Genomic DNA, 23,920 nt, shown 5'->3' on the forward strand with positions numbered 1-23,920 from the left:
TGAGCCCTTTTAAATCCCTTACCTTCAAAATGGTAAGCAAAGTTAAATGGCAATTGTTTCACAACACTGGGTTTTAGGCAAATTGTTACACAGTAACAGTACGTGGAACAAAGGGATGGTGGCTAGGGTGAAAAAGGCTGTTCTTTATTTCTTTTGAATTGTTGTTTTTAACCACCAATTGAGCATCAAGTATCAGGAAAAAAAAGTTTGAAACTCTAAACTTTTACACAACAAAAACAACCTAAATTATAATAAAAGTGTCTGTTCATACATACATGTGTATTTATATGTTTTAAGTGCATATTTAATTTGAAACAAATAAGCACTGTTGAAAATTGAATTACTGATATAAACAGTTTCATTTAGATAATTATAGTCAACAGAGCAGTCAGAGGAAACTGATAATACAAGATAAGCAATCCAAATCTAAGATATGGATAACTGGTATACCTGAAGAATAGAAACCAGCTCTACTGGGTTGAATAGTGTTCCCCAAATATTCATGTCCACCCAGAACCTCAGAAGGTGACCTTATCTGGAAATAGAGTCTTTACAAACACAATCAAATTAAGAGGAGGTCATACTGGATTAGGGTGATCCAACAGCTGGTGTTCTTACAAGGCTATAAGACAAAAAGAGATTGGAGTGATCCGTCCACACACCAAGGACTGCCAGCCACCAGCAGAAGCCAAGGCGGAAACAGAAGAGATTCTCTCTCAGCACTTACAGGAGGAACCAACCTCACCACAAACTTAATTTCAAACTTCTAGCTTCAAGAACTGTGGGAGAATAAATTTCCTCCACCTATTTTGTGGTTAATTTGTTATGGCTGCCCTGGGAAGTTAATACACCAACCAATGTAGAAACACAAAACAACAAAATTTCCCTAAAATAAAATCTGATAAAAACTGAAACATGTCTAGCAAAACAGCATACAAAAATCACTCAATAGCTTGGGCAGATCCAGGTTAAGCATCTGAATTGCAAGAAAAAAACAAATCTTGACTTCCATGTCCAACATCATTATCAAAAAACATATATATGAAGGCTACAGAAGATTTGACACCACAACTGACAAGCTTAATCTATTATACAGAATACTGCACACATCAGGTGAATACATATTCTTTTCAAATACACGTTTATGAAAACTACAAGTTTTCCAGGTCCACATGGGAGGAGCTTGAAAGTCACCACTACATCCGAACAAGTAAAAACCTGAACAGAATAACTCTTCTTGGATCCGTGAGGGGAGGACAGGGGGCAAACCACTGACCCCATGAATGGGGAGACAGGCAAATGCAGGGAGTAACTATTGACTGGAGCAGAGACTCACTGTGGGGAAAAGTACTGTGGGAACCAGTGTCACACAGAAAAACCTAAACTGTAATTGATGAATTAATTAAGGCTCAGTGTGGACAAGTCCGAGAGTTAAAAATTTCAAAGGAACCTCGTTATAGGGAAGGCCCCACAACATTGTGAGTTTCACCTCCAGGAGCTCAATCAGGTTCTCACAGTAAATATTGGAGAAAAATCCCCAAGTGCTTCCATTCTGAAATACACCAGAGCACCAGATTTTTTTTTAACAAGGACTGAACTCAGGAGAAACTATTTAACCAAAGCCTAACCTGCTGAGGTTTTATTGGAACCTAACTGACCTGGGGGAAGGGAAATACCAGCTCCAGCCAACTCTAGCCATCCCGTCCCAATTGAGGAAGGCATAGGGTGGGGGCAAGGTGATAACTGAAAACTTATTACATACTAGACCACAGAGCAAGTACCAAAAAATCAGATAAGCTTTATTTGTAAGCATCATTAGTGATGAAATAAATGGAAAATACCACGTTCAAGAAAAAGAGTACCCAATATTCTAAAGATCAATTTTCCCCCAAAATTAATCTTAGATACAATGCAATCCCAAACTAAATAACAACAGAGTTCAGGGGAATTGGTTAAATCTATTACAAGATTTAGACAACACTAAGAGCCAAAAAAAAAAGGAAGTCACAATGAAAAAGGAAGTCACAATGAAAAAGAAAAGTCAACATTGCTGATGAAGAACAAGGTAAGAGGACTTACTCCACTGTCCTTCAAGATTTATAAAAATACAGTAACTAAGAAATGTGGCATTAACAGAGGAACAGACAAATATATCAGTGGGACAGAGCAGAGGGCCCACACATAAGTGGAGACCTGATATAAAACAAAGCAGACACTGCAGATCAGAGAAAAAAGACACCCTCATAAATCTATGTTGTTGGGATAAGTGATTATCCACATGGAAAAAAACAAAAATGGATCTGTCCCTCACACTATACACAAAAATCAACTGCAGATAAGGACCTAACTGAGAAAGACAAAAGCCTCTATTTCCCTGTATTTTTACAGGGAAATAAGTAATTCCTTAGTCATCCAGATGAAAAAAGGAACGCTCCTAAAAAGAAAAAGCTGATTAGGCTCACACTTATTCAAAACATTTAATGCCAGAAGACAATAGAGTACTATATTTAAAATTCCAAGACCAAGAAAGTATGAACCAAATATATATTTTACCCAGCCAAGTTGGCATAAAAGGTAGTCATTCTCAAACATAAAACCTCCAGGAGTTCAGAACCTAATGGAAGGCCATCTTGCAAAAATTATTTAACAATGATATACAGACAATTAAAGACCATTCAAATAAAGAGCTCATGAGTGAACATGTCATAGTAAAATAACTGATGGTAAGCTACCAACTATTGACCCATTAAGTGCTATAAACCTGGGCAATAAAAATGTAACAATTTAACTGTCTGGAATTAAGAATGAGGAAATGGGAAGAATGTGAGAGTGTATCTTCTTTCATACAAAAACAAACAGACCTGTCTAAAAATGAAACATGATTAAAAAAACAAAAGAGTAACTTTTTTGCCAATCAGCACAAATTTTTAAGAACTGGTAACAACCACTGTTGACAAAGACACTGGGAAATAAACACCCTCCCATACTGCTGGTAGGAGAGTAAAGTGGGATAAAATTTTAGTGGGCAATGTGGCAAAATGTATCAAAATTTTAAATATAATTCATAGAAGTAAAAGCATCCATCGTTTTTAAAGCTACTTCAAAATCTGTATCAATTCAGTCACTCACCAGCCTGCTATGACTAAGCCAAAAGACAAGACTCTAGGGAAACAATCAAAGGCCATAGCAAAAGCTGAATAATAGAAATTCACTTTGTGAAAATTCTTGCCACTCATTCTTTCTGGTTGTACCATGCTATGGTTTGAATGTGTCTCTCAAAGTTCATGTGTTGGAAACTTAATCCTCAATGCAACAGTGTTGAATGATGCAGTCTAACGGAGGTGTTTAAGTCATGATCCACCCTCATTAATGGAATAATCCATCTATAAAAGGGATTGAGGCTGTGAGTTCAATCTTTTGCTCTTTCTCAGCATGTGATGCCTTCTGCCGTATTACAAACATAGCAAGAAGATGCTAGTCCCTCAATCTTGGACTTTCCAGCCTCCAGAACTATGAGAAATAAATTTCTATTCATATAAATTACCCAGTCTCTGGTATTCTGTTATAACAGCATAAAATAGACTAAGACGTATGGTTTTCACTGTTAGCTTCTCAGAGCAGAATCCAGATCTTATTTGCACTCAGAAGTGTGTAGAATTTAATGTGCTATCTATGAAAAAGTAGTTTTAAGGTTCATTGTGGTTTTTACCTTTATTTAACAGCAATCCTATAAAAGAACAAAAAAAATAACAAGAAATATTATTAAGCAACTATGTCAGTTATATGTCGTGATGCTCCAAATACAAGAACAGAGCTCAAAATTTAAATATGCTTACGCCTAGTCCAAGGTTACCTATATGCACTGCTTTTAAAATAAACTGCTTTCTCTCTCTTGAACATACCTGTTAGCCAAACTGTGCAACCACGAAAGCCACCTCTGGTCCCCACCACCTGACCTCTCTTGTTCCTGCTGACATGATGGGCTTGGTAGGTGACATTGGTTGCTCTCTGCATTCCCTAGAAAAAAAAGAAAAAAAAATTCTAGTTTACATGAGTCCTTTAAAAGGCAAACACATATTCCTTGCAAACACACAAAAGTCTATGTAACATGCCAAAAGCAAAGAAAAAGATAAAACAGTTCTTTTTTTTTTCCTTAAGAGTACTGGCATGGTGTTTACTGCTTTCCACATGCCAACTGATTGAATCCTCACAGCAACCCAATGACATAGGTACTCTTACTACTAAGGTTTTACAGATGAAGATTTTAAATCTGAAAAATGGTAAATAACTTGCCGGAGATCCCAAAACTAGTGAGTGGCAGACTCCAGAGCCTAGTCCTTTCACACATTCATTTATTCGTTCATCCATTCAGGTAGTATCTACTGAGGCCCTACTAGTATGCCAAGTGAGCAAAACAAGGTCACTACCCTCAATTAGCTTACATCCCACTGGGGAACAATGTAAACCAATAAAACTTAACTACAACATCAGAGAGTGATAAGTGCACTGTAGAAAAATAACATAGGGTAAAAAAGGAAACAGAGTGCCTCTTTAGAGAGGATAATCAAGAAATGCTAAGAAGGTGACATTTGAGTAGACTCCCAAAGAAAGTGTGAAAGAGATGCCTATGGGTATCATGAGATAGCTACTTCTGAAATGAAAAAAGTGGAATGTACTGGTTATAACTTCATGTTCTCCCAAAGCTGCTTCAAAAAAAAAAAAAAAAAAAGCATAAAATTACTTAGGCCTCAAAGTATCTGAACAGGCTTTCCTCCAAAGAAAACATACAAATGGTCAATAAGACACATTATTTAAATAATATTCAACATCATTAGCCACCAGGAAAATGCAAATCAAAACTACAATAAGGTATCACTTTGCACCCACTAGGATAGCTGTAATAAAGACAGATAATAACAAGTACTGGGGAGGATATGGAAATATTGGAATCCTCATATATTTGTTGTTGCGAAAATAGTACAGTCATTTTGGAAAACAGCAGCCCCTCAAAATGTTCAATACAGAGTTATCATATGACCAAACAATCCCATGCCTACATTATACTCACAAGAAATGAAAACATATGATCACATAAAACTTGTACATACATATGTCCACAGCAGCATTTTCAGAAATACATTGTTATTATCATCACCATGTTATACATCTTTTGAACTTAATCCTTGTATCTAAATAAAATTTTGTACCCTTTGACCAACATCTCCTCCAACCATCCTCCTCGACCCCCACTCGACCCCAAACCTCGCAGTCCCTGATAAACACCATTCACTCTCTACTTCTACAGGTGCAACTTTTTTAGATTCCACATGTAAGTGAGATCATATGGTATTTCTCTTTCTGTGCCTGGCTTATTTCACTTAACATTTTATCATCCATGTGGTAACAAACAAAAGGATTTGTATAATTTTTAAGACTGAATAGTATTCCACTGTGTAAAATACCACTTTTTTTTTAATCCATTTATCAATTGATCAACACTTAAGCTGATTCCATATCTTGACTATGGTAAATAGTGCTGTAATTTACAATTAACATGAGAATGCCAATATCTACTCTACATACTGATTTCACATCCTTTCATTATACACCTAGTAGTGGGATTGCTGGATCATATGGTAGTTCTACTTCTAATTTTCTGAGGAACCTCCATATTGATTTCCATAATGGCTATACTAATATTCCCACAATAGCATACTAGGATTTTCTTTTCTCACATCCTCACCAACACTTTTGTCTTTTTTATAACAGCCATTCTAACAGGTGTGAGGTGATAGCTCATTGTGGTTTTAATTGCATTTCCCTGATGATTAGAAAAGTTGAGCCTTTTTTCATATACCTGTTGGCTATTTGTCTATCTTCCTTTTAGGAATGTCTATTCAGATCCTTTGCCCATTTTTTAATTGCATTGTTTTCTTGCCATTGAGTTGTTTGGCTTCCTATTTTGGATATTAACCCCTTATCAGATGTATGGTTTGCAAATATATTCTCCCATTCTGTAGGTTGTCTCTTCACTCTGTTGATTGCATCCTTTGCTGTGGAGACAATTTTTATTTGATGTACTCCCATTTGTCTATTTTCATGTTTGTTGCCTGTACTTTTGGAGTCATATCCAAAAAAAAAAAAAAAAATCACTGCCTAAACTAGTGTCATAAAACTTTTTCCCTACTTTCCTCTAGCAGTTTTAGACTTTCTGATCTTACATGTAAATCTTTAATTCACTTTGAGTTTTTTTTATATGAGGTGAGATAAGGGTCTAACTTCATTCTTCTTCACACAGATATCCAGTTTTCCCAACACCATTTTTTGAAGACTGTCCTCTCCCCATCATGTATTATTGGCAACTTTGTCAAAAATCAATTAAATATAAATGCACGTATTTATATCTGGGCTTTCTGCTCTGTTCTATGGTTTATATGTTTGTTTCTGTATCATGCTGTTTTGATTACTATAGCTTCAGAGTGTGTTTTAAAGTCAAGTAATGTTAATACCTCCCGCTTTGTTATCTTTGCTCAAGATTGCTTTGGTTATCTGGGGTCTTTTGTGGTTCCATACAAATTTTAGAACTGCTTTTTCTATTTCTGCGAAGAATCCTTGGAATTTTTATAGGGATTGCATTGAATCTGTAGATCACTTTAAGTAGTATGGACATTTTAACAATATTAATTCTTTCAATCCATGAATACATATAATGTTTCCTTTTATTTCTGTCTTCAATTTTTTTCATCAATGTTTCACACTTTTCAGTATACAGGTCTCTTACTTCCTTGGTTAAATGTATTCCCAAGTATTTTATTTTTCTGGTAGCAACTATAAATGAGATTGTTTTCTTATTTCTTTTACAGGTACTTCAATGTTAGAATATAAAAGCACTACTAGTTTTCTAATGTTGAGTTTGTATTCTGCAACTTTACTAAATTTATTTATTCTAACAGTCTTTTGGTGAAATCTTTAGGGTTTTCCATATTATTTAAAACCATGTCATCTGCAAACAGGAACAATTTAACTTCTACTTTTCCAATTTGGATGCCTTTTATTTATTTCTCGTCTAAGTGCTCTGTCTAGGACCTCCAGTACTATGCTGAATAGAAGTGGTAAGAGTGGGCACCCTTGTTGTGCTCCTGATCTTAGAGGGAAAGCTTTCAACTTTTCCTGTTTTACCATTGAGTATGATGTCAGTTGTGGGCTTGAAATATGTAGCCCTTATTGTGTTGAAGTACATTCCTTCTTTTCCTAATTTGTTGAGAGTTTTTATCATAAAAGGTTAATGAACTCTTTCAAATAATTTTTCTGCATCAATTGAGATGATCATAGGTTTTTTGCCCTACATTCTGTTAGTGTGGTGCATCACCTTTATTAATTTGCATATGTTAGCTGGGCATGGTAGCTCACACCACTAATCCCAGCACTTCAGAGGCCGAGGCAGGCGGATCACCTGAGGTCAGGGGTTTGAGACCAGCCAGGCCAATGTGGAGAAACCCCATCTCTACTAAAAATACAAAAATTTGCCGGGAATGGTGGCGTGCACCTGTAGTCCCAGCTTCTCAGAAGGCTGAGGCAGGAGAATTGCTTGAACCCAGGAGGCGGAGGTTGCAGTGAGCCAAGATCATGCCATTGCACTCGAGCCTGGGTGACAAGAGCAAAACTCCACCTCAAAAAAAAAGAGAAAAAATTGCCTATGTTGAACCATCCTTGCATCCCTGAAATAAATCCCACTTGATAAGGATGAATGATCCTTTAATGTGCTATATAATTCAGTTTGCTACTATGTGTTCAGGATTTTCACATCTATGTTCATCAGGGACACTGGCCTGTGATTTTCTTTTCTTCTAGTGTCCTTTTGTGGCTTTGGTATCAAGGTAATGCTGGCCTCATAAAATAAATTTGGAAGTATTCCCTCTTTAATTTTTTGGAAGAGTTTGAGAAAAAATCGTGATATGGTTTGGCTATGTGTCCCCACACAAATCTCATCTCGAACTGTAATCTCCATTGTGGAGGGAGCGACATGGTAGGAGGTGATCGGATCATGGGGGTGCTTTCTCCCATGCTGCTCTCGTGATAGTGAGTTCTCACAAGATTTGATAGTTCAAAAGTGTGGCACTTCCCCCCTTGTTCTCTCTCTCCTGCCACCATGCAAGATGTGCCCTGCTTCCTCTTCACCTTCCACCATGATTATAAGTTTCCTGGGGCATCCCCAGTCATGCAGAACTGTGAGTCAATTAAACCTCTTTTCTTTATAGTTTACCTGGTCTTAGAGAGTTCTTTACACCAGTGTGAAAACGAACTAATAGACTAGCATTAATCTTTCTTTAAATGTTTGGTAGAACTCAACAGTGAAGACATCCCTTAACAAATTATTGTCACTATTGTTAATTGTCTTTTAACATTCATACCGGAGATATAAAGTATTGACACACGACAATTACAATATTAATTCTGAACTTGACTGTGGACTTACTTTTACCAGTGAGTTTTATACTTTCATGTTACTAATTAGCATCCTTTTATTTCAGCTTGGAGAACTCCCTTTAGTGTTTCTTTTAAGACATGTCTGGTAGTGATGAACTCCCTTAGCTTTGTCTAGGCAAGTCTGTACGTTTGTGTTTGTGAATTACAGCATTGTTGAATACAGTATTCTTCGTTGGCAGGGTTTTTTTCCTTCAACACTTTGAACATGTCAACCCAGTCTCTCCTGGACTACAAAATTTCTGCTGAAAAGTCTGCTGCTAGCATTTTTGGAACTCCCTTGTATGTGATTTGCTTTTCTCTAGCTGCTTTCAGAATCCTCTTTTATTTTTGACAGTTTAACTATATGTCTTGAGGTAGTCTTGTTTGGATTGAATCTGATTAGAACTTTTGATCTTCCTGTACTTATTTATACCTTTCCCCAGATTTGGAAAGTTTTCTGTTGTTATTTAAATAAGCTTTGTAACCCTTTGTCTTTCTCTTCTCCTTGAACTCCTATACCTCGATTTTTGTACTTTTGATGCTGTCCTATAAATCCTGTAAGCTTTCTCCATTACTTTTCATTCTTCTTTTTCCTCCTCTAACTATGGAAGAAATCTGTCTTCAAGTACAATTATTTTGCTTGATCAGTGCTTCTATGGATGCTCTCTATTGCATTTTTCATTTTATTCATTAAATTTTTCAGCTCTAGAATTTTTGATTTTTTTAATAATTTCAATCTGTTAAATTTCTCATGTTAGTCATTTGTTGTTTTCCAGAATACACTGAATTATTTCTATTTTATTGAGGTTTGCTGAGCTTCCTTAAACAATTATTTTTTAATTCTTTTTCAGGCAGTTCATGTATCTCCATTTCTTTTGAATCAGCTACTGGAAGGTTATTTTGATACTTTTGGTAGTATTAAGTCTCCTTGTTTTTTCACATTTCTTGTTGTCTTATATCAATATCTGTACAATGAAGAGGTAGGGACTTATTCCAGTCTTTGTAGACTGGCTTTATTTGGGAAGCACTTCACCAGTCAGCCTGTCCAATCTGGGGAGGCCACCTGGCATGGTGCACAGGCAGGTTTGCTGCTGGAGTCCTCAGGGAGGCTGGCCTGGTATCTGGGTCAGCAGGTAGGCAGAGCTCAGCTGGTGCTGGAGCGGATGTGGAGGCCTAGGTCTACAGTGGTTGGTCTGAAGCCTACCTAGAATCACAGGACCTGCCCTGAAGCCATGGGAGCTGACCTAGATGCTCAGCATATGGGTGCTGGCTTGGAACCTGGGTCCACAGAAATGGTCTTACAGCCTGGGTCAATGGGAGCTGGTATAGTGCTGGGATGTATTGGGATGGTCCTGAAACTTTGGATCTCTTAAGTATGGGGTTGCAGTAGCCAGCCTGGAGGGTGGGGCTACAGGGAATGGCCTTGTACTGGGGCAGACCTGAAGCCCAGGGCTGTGTGGGCCAACCTGGCTCTCAGCTGGTCTGAAACCTGGAGAGGGCCTGAAGCTGGGACAGCTTGAAGCCTGTATCCACAGGTGCCTGCCTGTGACAGCCAGCCTGGTACTAAAGGTAGCTCTAAGCCCAGGGCCACTGGGGCCAGCCTGGCCCTAAGACAAGTCTAAAACTTGCATCAATTGGGTCTGGCCTGGTGGTGGAGGTTGGAGGAGCTGGAACCTTGGGATGCAGAATCCTGCTTAGTACCAGGGTAGGCTTGGACGCTCATTCCATGGGTACCATCCTGGAGTCTGGGGCTATGTGGGCCTGCCTTGCACTGGGTTTCACTGAGGTGGGCCTGGTGTTGGGTTCCGAGGCAAAATCTTTTGCTTACTGCCCTCTTCCTCCCCTAAGCAAAGGGTATCTTTCTCCACATGTGCTGCCTGAGGTTGCAGGCTGGGGGCAGTAACATAGGTCATGTAAAACTGTTCTTTCTACTCTCTTCAATGTGTTTTTTCTGATTTCTCTGCTACATCCAGGTGCGGTCATCTCTCACCTGGTTTCCTTAGCTCTTATTAAAGTATTTTTGTGCAAGAATAGTTGTTCAATTAATGTTTCTGTGTGAAGACAAGCACTGGGAAGTCCCATTCTGTCATTTTGCTGACCTCCACCAAGACACAGATTTGACTTTTAAGGAATTAAATTTCTATCCAAATCTTCAACTTCCATGAGATTAAGGATCTCTTTTCCTACCTTCCCCTTCACAATCCTGTACAGTAGAAATGCCATCTCCCACACATCTGAATCTTATTATCATCATTACCATTACCTGAAAAATCCTCTGGGACCAAAGGGACAATTTGACAATTCTTTTTAATAGGTATGCCACAAAAGCTGCACCCCTTCCCATCTACTCATCTCATTAACAATAATTATTTACACAATAACTATTAATACTTTATTTCCAATAAAATACTTTTACATATTTAATAATCACTTACAAAAAATTGTAATGAGTCTGTAGATTCATTTCTTTTCTTCTTTTTTTTTTTATTATACTTTAAGTTTTAGGGTACATGTGCACATTGTGCAGGTTAGTTACATATGTATACATGTGCCATGCTGGTACGCTGCACCCACTAACTCGTCATCTAGCATTAGGTATATCTCCCAATGCTATCCCTCCCCCCTCCCCCCACCCCACCACAGTCCCCAGAGTGTGATATTCCTCTTCCTGTGTCCATGTGATCTCATTGTTCAATTCCCACCTATGAGTGAGAATATGCGGTGTTTGGTTTTTTGTTCTTGCGATAGTTTACTGAGAATGATGGTTTCCTTCTCAAAAGAAGACATTTATGCAGCCAAAAAATACATGAAAAAATGCTCATCATCACTGGCCATCAGAGAAATGCAAATCAAAACCACTATGAGATATCATCTCACACCAGTTAGAATGGCAATCATTAAAAAGTCAGGAAACAACAGGTGCTGGAGAGGATGTGGAGAAATAGGAACACTTTTACACTGTTGGTGGGACTGTAAACTGATTCATTTCTTTTCAATAAACTGATGAAGCAAATACAACTTACCAGCTCTACATTTCCAAGAACTTAAAAAAGAGGGCTTCAGAAGTAGACATTTGTATATCTTGAGAAGCAGTGGCACCTCTTTAGCTTTAGCTCCCATTGATACTGGCTAAGGAGGAAAAGGGAGCTAAAGTCTCTGCTAAAAGGGAATTGCAGAGGGTGCTATACACATTTTGCTGCCTATACTGGTAGAACCTGTTTGGCTTGGTCATTTTGTTTGAAGATTTTTCCAAGTTACTTCACTCTTTATAGACAAGAAGAAACATATATCTAATGAATTTTAATTGATTTGGGCTCTGTAAAATATCTTCTGCTTTTCTTATCAAATCAAGCTAGAATGCATAAAAATTATCTGTCAAGCTATCAACTGCTGAGAATATGGTTGAGAAAAAATACAGACAGGGTAAGTAGAGACCGTCTGTTTTAATCTCTAAAAAGAATGCTCCCTCAGTTTCTTGCCTCCTACATTTAAAAAGATTCTGGCAGCAAACATAGTACTCTGGATATAAGGAGATTTTTTTTTGGTTTATGTATGTTTGATATTGTTAAATCAAGTTAAGCCTAAAGCTACCTCTTTTACATATTTTAAGTTCAGCCTAAAGGTTTCTCCATATGTAGTAAACTAACCTAGCTGAAGACATAAACAGACTGTATCCACCCTTGTGCCAATGACTGAGTTTTGGCCAATCAAATGTGGCCAACTGTTCAAACCATGTTCAAATAAGCCAAATGCTGAGCTATAACCAATCCAGTTGTTTCTGGACCTCACTTCCATTTTCTATGCACCACTTTCCTTTTTCTGTCCATAAATCTTCTACCATGTGGCTGCACTGGAGCCTCTGAGCCTACTCTGGCTCAGGAGGCTGCCTGATTCACGAATTGTTCTTTGCTCAAACTCTTTTAAATTTAATTCAGCTAAAGTTTTTAAGAATATTTTTCATATTAAAAAATAAACTTAAAAAAAATTGCCACATTGTCCTACCTCCCAATTTTTCAAAGTAAATCAAAGAGCACTTTTATAAAACTACTGGAATTGAAATAGCCTTTGCAAAAATTATAAGTGAGAAAATTGTTAACAGTGAAAAAGATCTGATCTAACCAACCTCCAACTTGCCTTTAACCTCGAAACTGCCCTTAGGTGTTGCTGGGTTTGGGTCAAGCTAACTTTGGGAGAAATTTAGCTTTTAGTTTAAATGATAATAGTACTTCCCCAAAAGTAAACCATCTTTTAAAGCGAATAAAAGACCACCAGGTTAGGAGATGAAAGGAGCCTGAACTCTCCCAAGGTGTAAACATAAATGATTACCAGCCACTATTCCAGAAGTCACAAGATTTTCAACTTCCCCAGTTACTCCTGCAGATGACATCGCTATTGTAGAACCTAAGATTGGCCTTTTGAGATGTCTTTTCAGGTTTTTGCATTTCTGACTCTCAATGGCTCCACCTGGACCCACCAACCACCTGTGTGCTCCCAACCAGAAGTGGACTTAACACACTAGGACTATCTTCCACACCCCTATGATTACATCCCCAACGAACTGGCTGCACCCATTGCCTTGCCAACCAAACTATCCTTAAAAAACTCCGGCCTCTAAATTTTGAGGAAGGCTGATTTGTTCAATAATAAAAGTCTCCTGTTCAGCTGGCTCTGCATTAATTAAACTCTTTCTCTATTGCAATTACCCTGTCTTGATAAATTTGCCTGTGGGCAGCAGGCAAAATGAACGCATTGGGTGGTTACAGAATTGCAAAGTGGTAGACTTAGGCCTGAATTTTTAGACTCCACAGCCACTTATACATGTAATCTTCTTCTACTTCCCCTTTCCTTCCTTCTGCACCCACTTCAGCCAAATCCTTTCTATAATTCTGCTGAGGAAACATGACATTAATGACTCATTAAGGGTTGAGAATGAGTTACTTCCTTCCACCTCTAAATTTCTATTCTTGGCTTTCTGGGTTGGAATTATTTTTTAAAGTACATTTCTATACTGAGTCTTCGGTGCCCTAGTTTCCATACACAGGAGAGAGAAACCAAGCTTAGTGCTTCTTACTTAATAGTCTGGGTGCTTTGTAGAAAAATATATATATATGTATATCTGGCTCAGTGTAAGTATGTGTACCTAGGAAGTCCCTATAACATTTACTGCCCATATCATTCTTTTGTTATTTATGTACCATTAACACATTTATTTGTCTTCTTGTGCCTATATATTATTTCCTAGAAAGTAGGTCAAGGACTATGAGTGTCCTGCTCGGGGTCAGGTTCCAGCTCATGCTGGGGTCTGAAGGGAGTAAGTGGATGAGCAGATAGCTGAAAGAACACTCAGGGGCATAGGCAGGTGAAAGGTAGTTTTACTCAGCAGCTCTCTCATCAGCAGCTCACTCACATTAGCTCTCTCACACTGTTTGCCTTGTCTTGATTGCTTAGTCCAGCAGCTCCCACACATAGCTACACGGCCAGCTCTCCGTTCAGGGTCAGCAGCTTAAATCTCTCTCTCTCTCTCTGGGTGTGAGCAAGACGAGCTGTGTCCTGGCTCGCTCCTGTCCATCTGCAAAGATGGACAGCTCTGGCTCTCTCTCTCCTTCTCTGGGTGCAAGCGTACCCATACAATGTCAGCAAGGCAATTATACCTTTTACAAACAATAGTGGCTTACAGCCAAATGATGAACCTTCTCATGTTATGGCTACATGGCTGTGATAACAAGTGGAGTTATATACCTGCGCTGTAAACTCGCTGAGTCATTCTGGACGTTTGCCTCAACCTATCCTTGACCAAAGCACAGCCATGTTCTTTACAATGAGTTACAATTATCCATATTTTCCACAATGCCCAACCTCCTTTGTTACTAGTTAGTACTCATAAAAGTTAGATACAAGACATTTATTTTAAAGTATGGTTTGTTTTCTCTGTGTAACTTGCAAATGAAATGATGACTGATATTCGGAAATCTTAAATCTAGCAGAAATGGAATAATTCATTGCAAGGCCATTTAATATTTACTACATTTAGAACTAAATGACTAACAATCCTGTCACTAGGCTAATATTGCATGTCCTCTGATATTTGTGGTATGCATTTTCTGTACATACTACAAACTTCCATCCTCATCAATGACACAAGTGGCCCTTTTTGACCCATCTTAATTTCCACATGGCCGTTTTGTTATTTTATCCACTTGCCTGTAAGGAAATCAACTTCTCTGTGATGCTACTTAGAGAATTTCATATTTTGTGAATTTTTCATCATTTTATAAAGAATTGTGCATTTTTAAGTGAAATGTATAAAGACACAAAGCATATACCAAATACTAAGCATAATTGTGGACTTCAACATCTTTCATCCATCCTATCACCCACCCTAAACTGATAAACAGTGTATTCCTCCAATGAGAAATCCCTGAAATGGTAACAGGCACGTTTCTTTTATGTCCCTAGACACAATATGGATGAAACTGTAGAGATCGCAACAATATGGATAAATGAGAGACTGTAGAATACAATGAAAAGAAATCTTTAGTTCACAGAGTTCTTGATAATTAAAACCTTTAGTTCACAGAGTTAACTAATAACTGAAATTAATATTTTAAATATTAATAAGTCAATGATAAAAAAGCAAGTGAAGATCATACATCCCTGGAGGATGTTGAGAAAACAACTTGAAAAGGCTACTCTTAAAACTTTGCTACTACAAAATATGCTCTGTGGCAACACTGGCATGGCCTGGCTGCTTGTTAGGAAGCAAATCTCAGGCCCTACCACAGACGTCCTGAATCAGGACTAAGTTACTAGCATGCTTATCTCATCAGTACCATCTGTCATGCATACACTCTGCATACACATTACGGCTCTCCAACTATTCTGTTAAAGATTAAAGAACTTCTAAATATTTAATAGTTTTTATATCAGTACCTTTAATGGAAGGGCCCTACATTCCATTACCTCCAGCTGGGAATTCCGGCCCTAAGACACTCCTAGAAGTCAGAATGGGCCTGGGACTAACTGTTCATTCATTATTTGTTGTTTGATCCTTTCCAGACACTCAGGACACAGTAAAAACAAAAACATTTCATAAAAAGAACTAGTTATACATAGGTAAATAAAGAAATCATTAATCTGTAACAGACCCTGTCTCCTAACACAAACACAGTGAGGCATTCACCACACATACAAGGGAGGTTCAGAGACTGGGCAGCCAAAATACACTAATGTCCACCTCAAAGGTTGAAATTAACTATTAAAACCACATAAGACTAACCACAAAAACTTATGCACAAATGTTCATAGCATTTATTCATGATAGCCAAAAAGTAGGAACAACCTAAATGTCCACCAACTGATGAATAAAGAAGATGTGGCCGGGCGTGGTGGCTCATGCCTGTAATCCCAGCACTTTGGGAGGCGCAGGCGGGTGGATCACGAGGTCAAGAGATCGAGACTATCCTGGCCAACACTGTGAAACCCCGTCTCTGCTCAAAACACAAAAATTAGCTGGGCGTGGTGACACGTGCCTATAATCCCAGCTACTCGCAAGGTTGAGGCAGGAGAACAGCTTGAACCAGGGATGCAGAGGTTGCAGTGAGCCAAGATTGCGCCACTGCACTCCAGCCAGGCGACAGAGCGAGACTCCGTCTCGGGAAAGAAAAAAAAAAAAAAAAGATGTGTTATTATCCATACAATGGGATTTTTTTCTTCAACCATATAATGAATGAACTATTAAAAAAAAAATACAAAATGGAGTCTTGCTCTGTTGCCCAGGCTGGAGTGCAGTGGCATGATCTCAGCTCACTGCAACCTTCGCCTTCCGGTTCAAGCGATTCTCCTGCCTCAGCCTCCTGAGTAGCTGGGATTACAGGCACATGCCACCATGCGTGGCTAATTTTTTTCGTATTTTTAGTAGAGACGAGGTTTCACCATGTTGGCCAGGCTAGTTGATACATGTTGTAACACGGATGACGCTTGAAAACATTATCCTAGGTGACAAAAGCCAGATACAAAAGGCCATAGATTATATAATTTCATTTCTAGGAAAGCCCACAATAGCATAATCCATAGAGACAGAAAGTACATTATTGGTTGTCAGGGGCTAGGAGAAAATGCAGAGCCTGGGGAATGACTACTAATGGGTACAAGGTTTCTTTTTGGGGACATGTAAATGTTCTAAAATTAGATTCTGGTGATGGCTGTACAACTCTGGCTATACTAAAAACCACTGAATTGTACACTTAAAAATATGAAAGACAGGCCGGGCATGGTGACTCACGCCTGTAATCCCAGCACTTTGGGAGGTCGAGGTGGGCAGATCACGAGGTCAAGAGATCGAGACCATCCTGACCAACATGGTAAAATCTCATCTCTACTAAAAATACAAAAATTAGCTGGGCATGGTGGTGCACACCTGTAGTCCCAGCTACTCGGGAGGCTGAGGCAGGAGAATCACTTGAACCAGTGAGGTGGAGGTTGCCGTGAGCCAAGGTCATACCACTGCACTCTAGTCTGGCAACAGAGCAAGACTCTGTCTCAAACAAAAAAAAAAAAAGAAAAAAAAAATATGAAAGACAAAGACAGAGGGAAGGTATGCAAGCACCGAAGTAACTAGAGAGAAGAATAAAACAGTCTGCACAATGGCTGCATTCATCCAAAGACAGATACTGAATTTCTCTACATAATGTCTGGTATTTCCACCATCATTATTCAGTTAAAATTTAACAACTGTGTCTTTAGGAAAAGATATGTCACAGAAACGATTACCACCGACAAGATTTCTCTCCTTGATCAAACTAGGCAGGCTCCTTCTGAACCCTTTTTCAACTGGGCCCTATCCTCGGGCACGTCTTCAAGAGTCCAATTTTAGCAGAAATCCCCCATCCTCCATAGCTGACCAAAGTCTTCAAGCTGCACCATCCCCCAATGATGTCTGATCACCTTGGCCTGCCTGCCTTCAGCAAGAACCCTGTTAAATCGTTTTAGTCAGAATACTCCCTAATTCTTAATCTTTCCTCTTAGTAATTTTCCATCCACCGACCCCCACCCTGCTCCCTCACCATAAATTCCCACTTTTCCTTACTGTATTTGGAACTGAGCCCAATCTCTCCCCTATGGCAAAACTCCACTGCAGAAGTCTCTATAGCCACTGCAATAGTCTCCCTGAGAACATTCTCTTTACTACCGCTTAATACCAAAAAGAAAAATCACTCCCTCCATTTGAACTAATTACTTAATCTGATTTCAAAACAATTCAGGATTGGGGTTTTCCTGTCTTGTTATTGGTATGTTATGAGTAACTGATCCATCTCAGAGTAAGAAATGGCAACTTCCAGGCTGATGGGGGAAAAAAATGCCACATCAATTGGATTTTTCAACTGGATTTTACATTTGCATTTCAGATTTAAGAATTTTTTTTAGAAATTTAGATTTTTTAAGAAATCTTTTCCAATAGATGTTAGAAGAATTATCCCCCTCCATACGCAAGTAGAATAGCCAAAATTGTTTCCAGAATTGCCAAATGCCCCCTAGGGCTGGTAAAATCTCACGATTGAGAACCACTGGCATAGAGAACTACTCCTCAAAATTCTATGTAACATACCCAGGCTGGGAAGCATATTGACACTTCAAATCTGAAGAAGCAACTACGCTAAGGGGAGGCTAATACTGCTGGACACGCTACCAGAAGCCAGGGTGCAAAACTGCCCAAAACTAAAATTTCAAAGTATCCACTGACTCTGGAAATTTCCTGTTCTTGGGAACAGAGTAAAAATACCTGAATACATAAACACACAGATAAGTAGGAAAAAAAAATGGCAGCCATCACAAAGCTACATCTAGATCTGCAATGTCCAATAGAGCTTCCTGAGATGATGAAAATGTTCTATACTGTGCTGTCCAATTCCTGTGGCCACTAACCACATACACAGCTCTTGAAATGTGGTTACTGCAACTAACAAATAGAATTTTTTACTTTCTTAATGTTCATTAAATTTCAGTTGCCACAAGTGGATCGTGAACCGGACAACACAGATCTAGACCTCACTATCATTCGTCTTATTGCTGTTATTGGTAGAAGTTTAAGTTTCCCTTTTCATCAGGCAATTTTTTTAGTATCATCTTCCCAGGGTAGAAAGATCAATTCTCTGTTAAACCTGGGGGTGGGGGAAATAAAAGACCAACGCCTGCCCCTGACCACACCCAGGCCAATCCTCTGAAGGACAAGTACATTGGCCTCTTGTTTGGCTGTCTGTTCCACTTCTGTGTTCTTATTTCATTTTTGTATCATCTGAGTATTCAGCTAAATCCAGAATGTGCTGCTGGCCTTCTACGAAAAACATCCACATATAAGGAGACAAGCTGTTTGGGAAAGATAGAATTGGTAAAAGGGAGAATTATTTCATTCATTTATTTGGTTTAATTAACTGTCTCCCAGGTAGAATGTAATATCCATGAAACAGGACACTTTTCTGTCTTTTTACCACTGCATCCTCAGGACCTGGAACAAAGGCACATACAAAGTTTAAGTGTTAAATATTTAAGGAGCTAATAAATAATAAGAACAAGAATAGTACTCATGTGCCAGGAACCATAGTTTTATAAATATATTAACTTCTTTAAACCTCACTATAACCCCATATGGTATGCACCATTAGCCTCACTATGAGGTATGTTTTATTATCTCATTACAGATGAGGATATTGAGAGATGAAGGAGTTAAATAATGTTCCCAAGATCACCCAGATGGTAAGTGACAAAACCGTAATCTGAATCCTCCCACATATGGAGCTTATTCCGTTACTTAAGCTTTTGTAAGATACTAATGAATCATCTAAGGATTTCAATATCAGAGCTACCGAGCTACTTTGCATCTGCCCCTTATCCCCAATTCTGTTATATCAGGAAAAGCTCGGTGTAGATACAAAACATCTATAATGAAGTATGATCACAAGATACATAACAGCAGAGAGAATGCAACATAATGCAGAAGAGCACAAACAATTCAGCCCACGAGCAAGTGAACATATGTACCTATGAGGGCCACACATTTGTTAAGGTAAAATGGTCCAAGGCTCTAAACATTTCAGCCCCTGACAAAGGGTAACAGGCATCCCAGGGAGAAGGAAAGGCTTGTGTAAAACCATGAGGATGTATGATATGGACAGAAAGTTGGGCTGGAGCTATGGAAATTCAGGGAGTTGTGAAAGGTGAATGTAAAAGCAAACCAGAGACTGCATATGCTTCTTAATGTCACGCCCAGTTTCAAACGCTTCTTTTAGGACACTACTCCACTGTAAGGCAGGTCCAACAGGGATTCAGCCCAATATGATTCTACAAAATGGGTGAATGACACCTGGGCCTGAACTGAGTGTCCCAAATTTCCCTCAGCCCAACTAACACATCCCCAAGGGCAGATGAAAACTGGTCCCATTGGAAAAAGATTCAATTGGATAGAAAATGATATTCATTATATCTGATGCTTTATCAGACTGAAGTAAGAGGCAGCTCCAAGAGCAAGTTAATTTCTTGGTTTTTCTTTACTATTCTCACAGGTATATGGACAACTTTAACTTCCTGTAATTCTAACCATTTCCCAGAGCTGTAAGACTACATTTTCCCATCTCTTTGCCTATTGTCTCCCACGAGTACACTTCCTTTACCTAATCCTTAACAGGAGCTATTATCCAAAGCTTAGTATTTGGTCTCACATTTACTTTCCTTATATTCTTTAACTCAAATTTAACTATGAAACCTTTACTTCCAACCTCAGCACAACTCAATTTCTGTAACTATGTTATCCACATGTCCCTACTATTTGAAAAGTGGATAGTATGAAGTGAAATGTCTACTAACTGTAAAAAAAAACTCCAGATTTGTATAACTCTTTATTAATTATGATAGTGTTGAACTTATATTAACATTGAAAAAACACTGAAATGATAGTATTTGGGATATAGTAGGTTAAATATATTATTGAAATTTATTTCGCTGTTACTTTTTACTTTTTAATGTGGTATCTAGTAAATGTTGAATTATATACATGGCTCATATTTCCTCTATAGACTATCTCTACTAAGGCTGTCCCTCAAATGCAACAGGTTTAAAATGGGTCCAGCACTAACAAGCTCCATGACATCTCTGTGCCTCAGTTTCGTCATCTATAAAATGCAAATGCTAATTGTAATAGAGGATGATAACAGTAAGAGCTAACTCTAATTGTCACAATATCCCTGTGAGGCTATCATTCTCATTTTACAGATAAGCACATAGAGGCATAGAGAAATTAAGTGACAAACCAAAAGTTACATAGTTAATAAATAGTGGAGTCCAGATTTCAGCCCAGGCAGTCAGCTCCAGGGTCCTGCTTTTAACCACTGTCTCTCATGATATTCACCCTCAGAAATGTAACAAAAACTCAATGGGCTAATATAGGTAAAACATTTCAAACTGTTCCTGGCACACACTAAACTCTCCTTTGTGTTTAACTAATATCACCCTTACCCCCGTGCCCAACCTACTTCCCAATTTCCACACAGGTAACAACCTTTCTCCCCACTTCCCAGACCAAAACTTCAGGATCATCTTTTAACATTTCTCCCTTTTTCATCCCCTAAATCTAGTCGGTCCTCTCTACTCTTCCTTAAATGTTTTTAATGCAGCTACTCCTCTAGTCCCACTGCCACCTTACCCCAGCCCTTCAGCCCCTCACACTGGATGAATTAACAAGAACATAAATAGTGCTCATGTACCAGGCAGGCTTCAAATCTATTAATTCATTTAAACCTTACTATAACCTTGTCTGGTCTCCAGGGCTTCCCCATCTGGGTCCTACCAGGGTCTACATTTCTTCAGCGGAACATTCTTCCTGGATTACCAATTTTATCCTGTGATAGGAATTTTAAAGGTATATGGGTTCTTCACACTTGTGCCTATTAAGATGATTTAAATATGAGAGAGGAAGAGATGATGGGTGTTCCATGAGGGAGAGAAAAATTTACAAGGATCAGAAAATTTAAAATTCTAGCCCCATCAAAAATCCCCCATAGAATCAAGTCTTCTCTGCAGCCAAACACAAGAGCATCACGGAGCCCCAGCCTCCCTATTGAACCTTACCTCCACTTCCCAACAAAAACTCTCCAGGGCAGTCAAACAAGTTTCGTCAATGTTTCTGGAGTAAAAAAAATAGTAATTTTTGTTCCCAACACTTATCCACGCAGTTCCCCTCTGACTCAGAAATCTGAAATCCTCCATAAACCCTCCCAAAACGCCCAGGCGAAACTAATCTCTCCTCTAAATTGCAATAAAACTTCTGTCTTACGCCACTCACTCTGGACCACAAAGACATATTCACCACTTGGCAAATGTCACAACCCCAACACAAACCATGAACTACCAGAAGGCAAGCAGTAAGTCCCACATTTTTCACCACCATGTCTAGCACAAGTCTCTACATAGAATACGCACCATGTGGCAAATGTTAATAAATAAATGAGTACATAAATGGACAATGTAACAGAAATTATCTGTAAATACCCCAAGTAAGCCAACCTTATTTCCCTAACCGTGAAATACCTTAAGGTAACAGAAGCGAAACTGAGTCTGAGTTTCAAGGCAGTGGTTTCACCGCACATTCAAATTCATGATCTGTCTTCTTTGTTCAGCAGAACAATCCCGTGAAGTACATACTATTATACCCTTAAGTTAACTGAGGTTCGAAAAAGTAAAGTGACTCTCCTCAAGATCACACAGCTAGTAAATGGCAAAGCTGGGATGAGAGACCAGGCCAGGAGTCCAGCGCTCTTTCCACTGTTCTAATTCATCTTTTAAATCTCCTTCCCCTCCTTACCATCTATAGAGTTAAATAAAAGGAGAGAGGAATCAGTGAACAATTCATGATAACAATAACAACAGATGTGGTATATTAATGACTTCCAAAGAACATTTGCCTGAAATTGCTTTTTTTTTTTTTCTTTGATTCATCTAGGGCAAGTAACGTTTTGGGAGACATTGCATTTAAACCTTATTATTCCATTGGACTGTGAAATAACATTTCCATCTCAACTTAAACCAGTGCCTTTCCAGACTCCAAAGATGGGCCCTTCCCTGCCACACACTTACAAAGGAAGATAAGGCTCTTTCTCATCACAGAGAAATTAAGGAAGTAAGCAACGTTATGAGGACACAGCACTTTACAAAGTCAACTGGCAGTCGTTACTAAACGTTATAAAGGACTGGTCCCATACCTGACTGTCACCAGGAATGGAGTCTTTCAAACTCCTACTTGTTAAACATTCCGATTTAACACAGAGACACAAAGAACCTCAGTTCAGGGCAGTCTCAACTCATGAATGACCACATTGTTGGGTACTCTCCTTTCACACTGAAACTCAGAAATGGAAAGACACGGAGATGGACCCAAACCTGGGCCAACCGCACTGGCAGAGCCAAGAAAAACCAAGAACGCGTCGAAGGCGCCCGCCTCCGCCTCCTCTGCAGATCTTCAGGCCACTCCAAGGTATGCAGGAAGCTCCTGTTTCTGCAGCCGCAGGTTTCAGCACCCGGAGGTTTCAGCAAGCGCCAGTTCACGGGTGAAGGATTTTCCTGGGGGTCTTACCTGAGCGGAGGCGCTGGGGAGGGGGGGCGTTCTTCCCACGAACGGTGGCTCGGACCGCACGCTGCGCCAAGCTAGGGCGAGACCCCCACCCTGCGCCGCGCCCCTCTGCCTCGCAACCACCCACGGCCCCAGCCGGGAGGCGCCGCAGCCCCGGAACCCACCTCCGCGCTCCTGGAAGGATGGATGCGGAGGAGGCGGGAGAGAGGCGGCGGCTCCGGAACGAGCTGCTCCCACAGCCCCTCCGCTCCTCGCCGTCTCGCCTTCCTCCCCAACTTACCCAGTTCTGCGCGTTATTGCTCAGCTTGACTTTCTTGCACAGGCTCCCGGGGATCTCCATGACCGCGGAGCGCGCTGAGCAGCCGGGGTTCTCTGTGCCGGGAGGGTAGCAGGAGGGCAGGCCAGCGAGCGGGGCGGGGCTGGAGGGCGGGGCCTCCTCGCGTCGGGGCGGGCGCGCGCTGACTTGCGCACGCGCCCGTGCTCGTGGCCTGGGTTGCGCGGCGCATGCGGCGCGCCTCGGAAATGGGTCCGGGGCAGAGGTCTGTGGGGAAGGGCGAAACGCCGGCATAGAACCGGAGGTAGAAACTGGGGGCGGAGCTTCAGCGCTCGCGCCGGCGCGGGCGCGCACGGCGCTCCTCCTTCCAGATCCCGATGAAGGGGCGGGGCCTGGAATGCAGTCGTGGAACCTCAGGTGCCTCTGCGGCACCGAGCCTAGTTCTGAGCTAGCGCAGATCTCTAAGAGCGAGTACCAGCCGCCGGGAGAAAGGCAAGGGGAGTGCGCGGCTCGCCGCGCGCGGCTCTCCCTCAGCAGAGGCTGATTGGGAGGACGCTGACGCGGCC

The 23,920-nt window shown here is 40.0% G+C and overlaps 1 protein-coding gene across 3 annotated transcripts in view; it reads right to left on the reverse strand.

The window, feature by feature from the left end:
- The window catches only part of PAPSS1 (3'-phosphoadenosine 5'-phosphosulfate synthase 1), a 107,193-nt gene extending 83,527 nt beyond the window's left edge, over positions 1 to 23,666 (reverse strand). Inside the window, exons 1-2 of one of the 3 annotated variants that reach the window (XM_016951973.2) lie at positions 23,361 to 23,666; positions 3,903 to 4,017 (exon numbers count right to left, since the gene is read on the reverse strand). In XM_016951973.2, the coding sequence (XP_016807462.1) occupies positions 3,903 to 4,017; positions 23,361 to 23,648 (403 nt within the window). In that variant the 5' untranslated portion in view covers positions 23,649 to 23,666. Of the gene's footprint in view, positions 1 to 3,902; positions 4,018 to 23,083 lie in introns of all 3 variants that reach the window. The other 2 variants (XM_063809714.1, XM_016951975.4) reach the window with 2 other exon arrangements.
- Positions 23,667 to 23,920: the final 254 nt, after the last annotated feature.

Source organism: Pan troglodytes, chromosome 3 (assembly GCF_028858775.2).
Source record: "Pan troglodytes isolate AG18354 chromosome 3, NHGRI_mPanTro3-v2.0_pri, whole genome shotgun sequence".
Lineage (NCBI taxonomy): Eukaryota > Metazoa > Chordata > Mammalia > Primates > Hominidae > Pan > Pan troglodytes.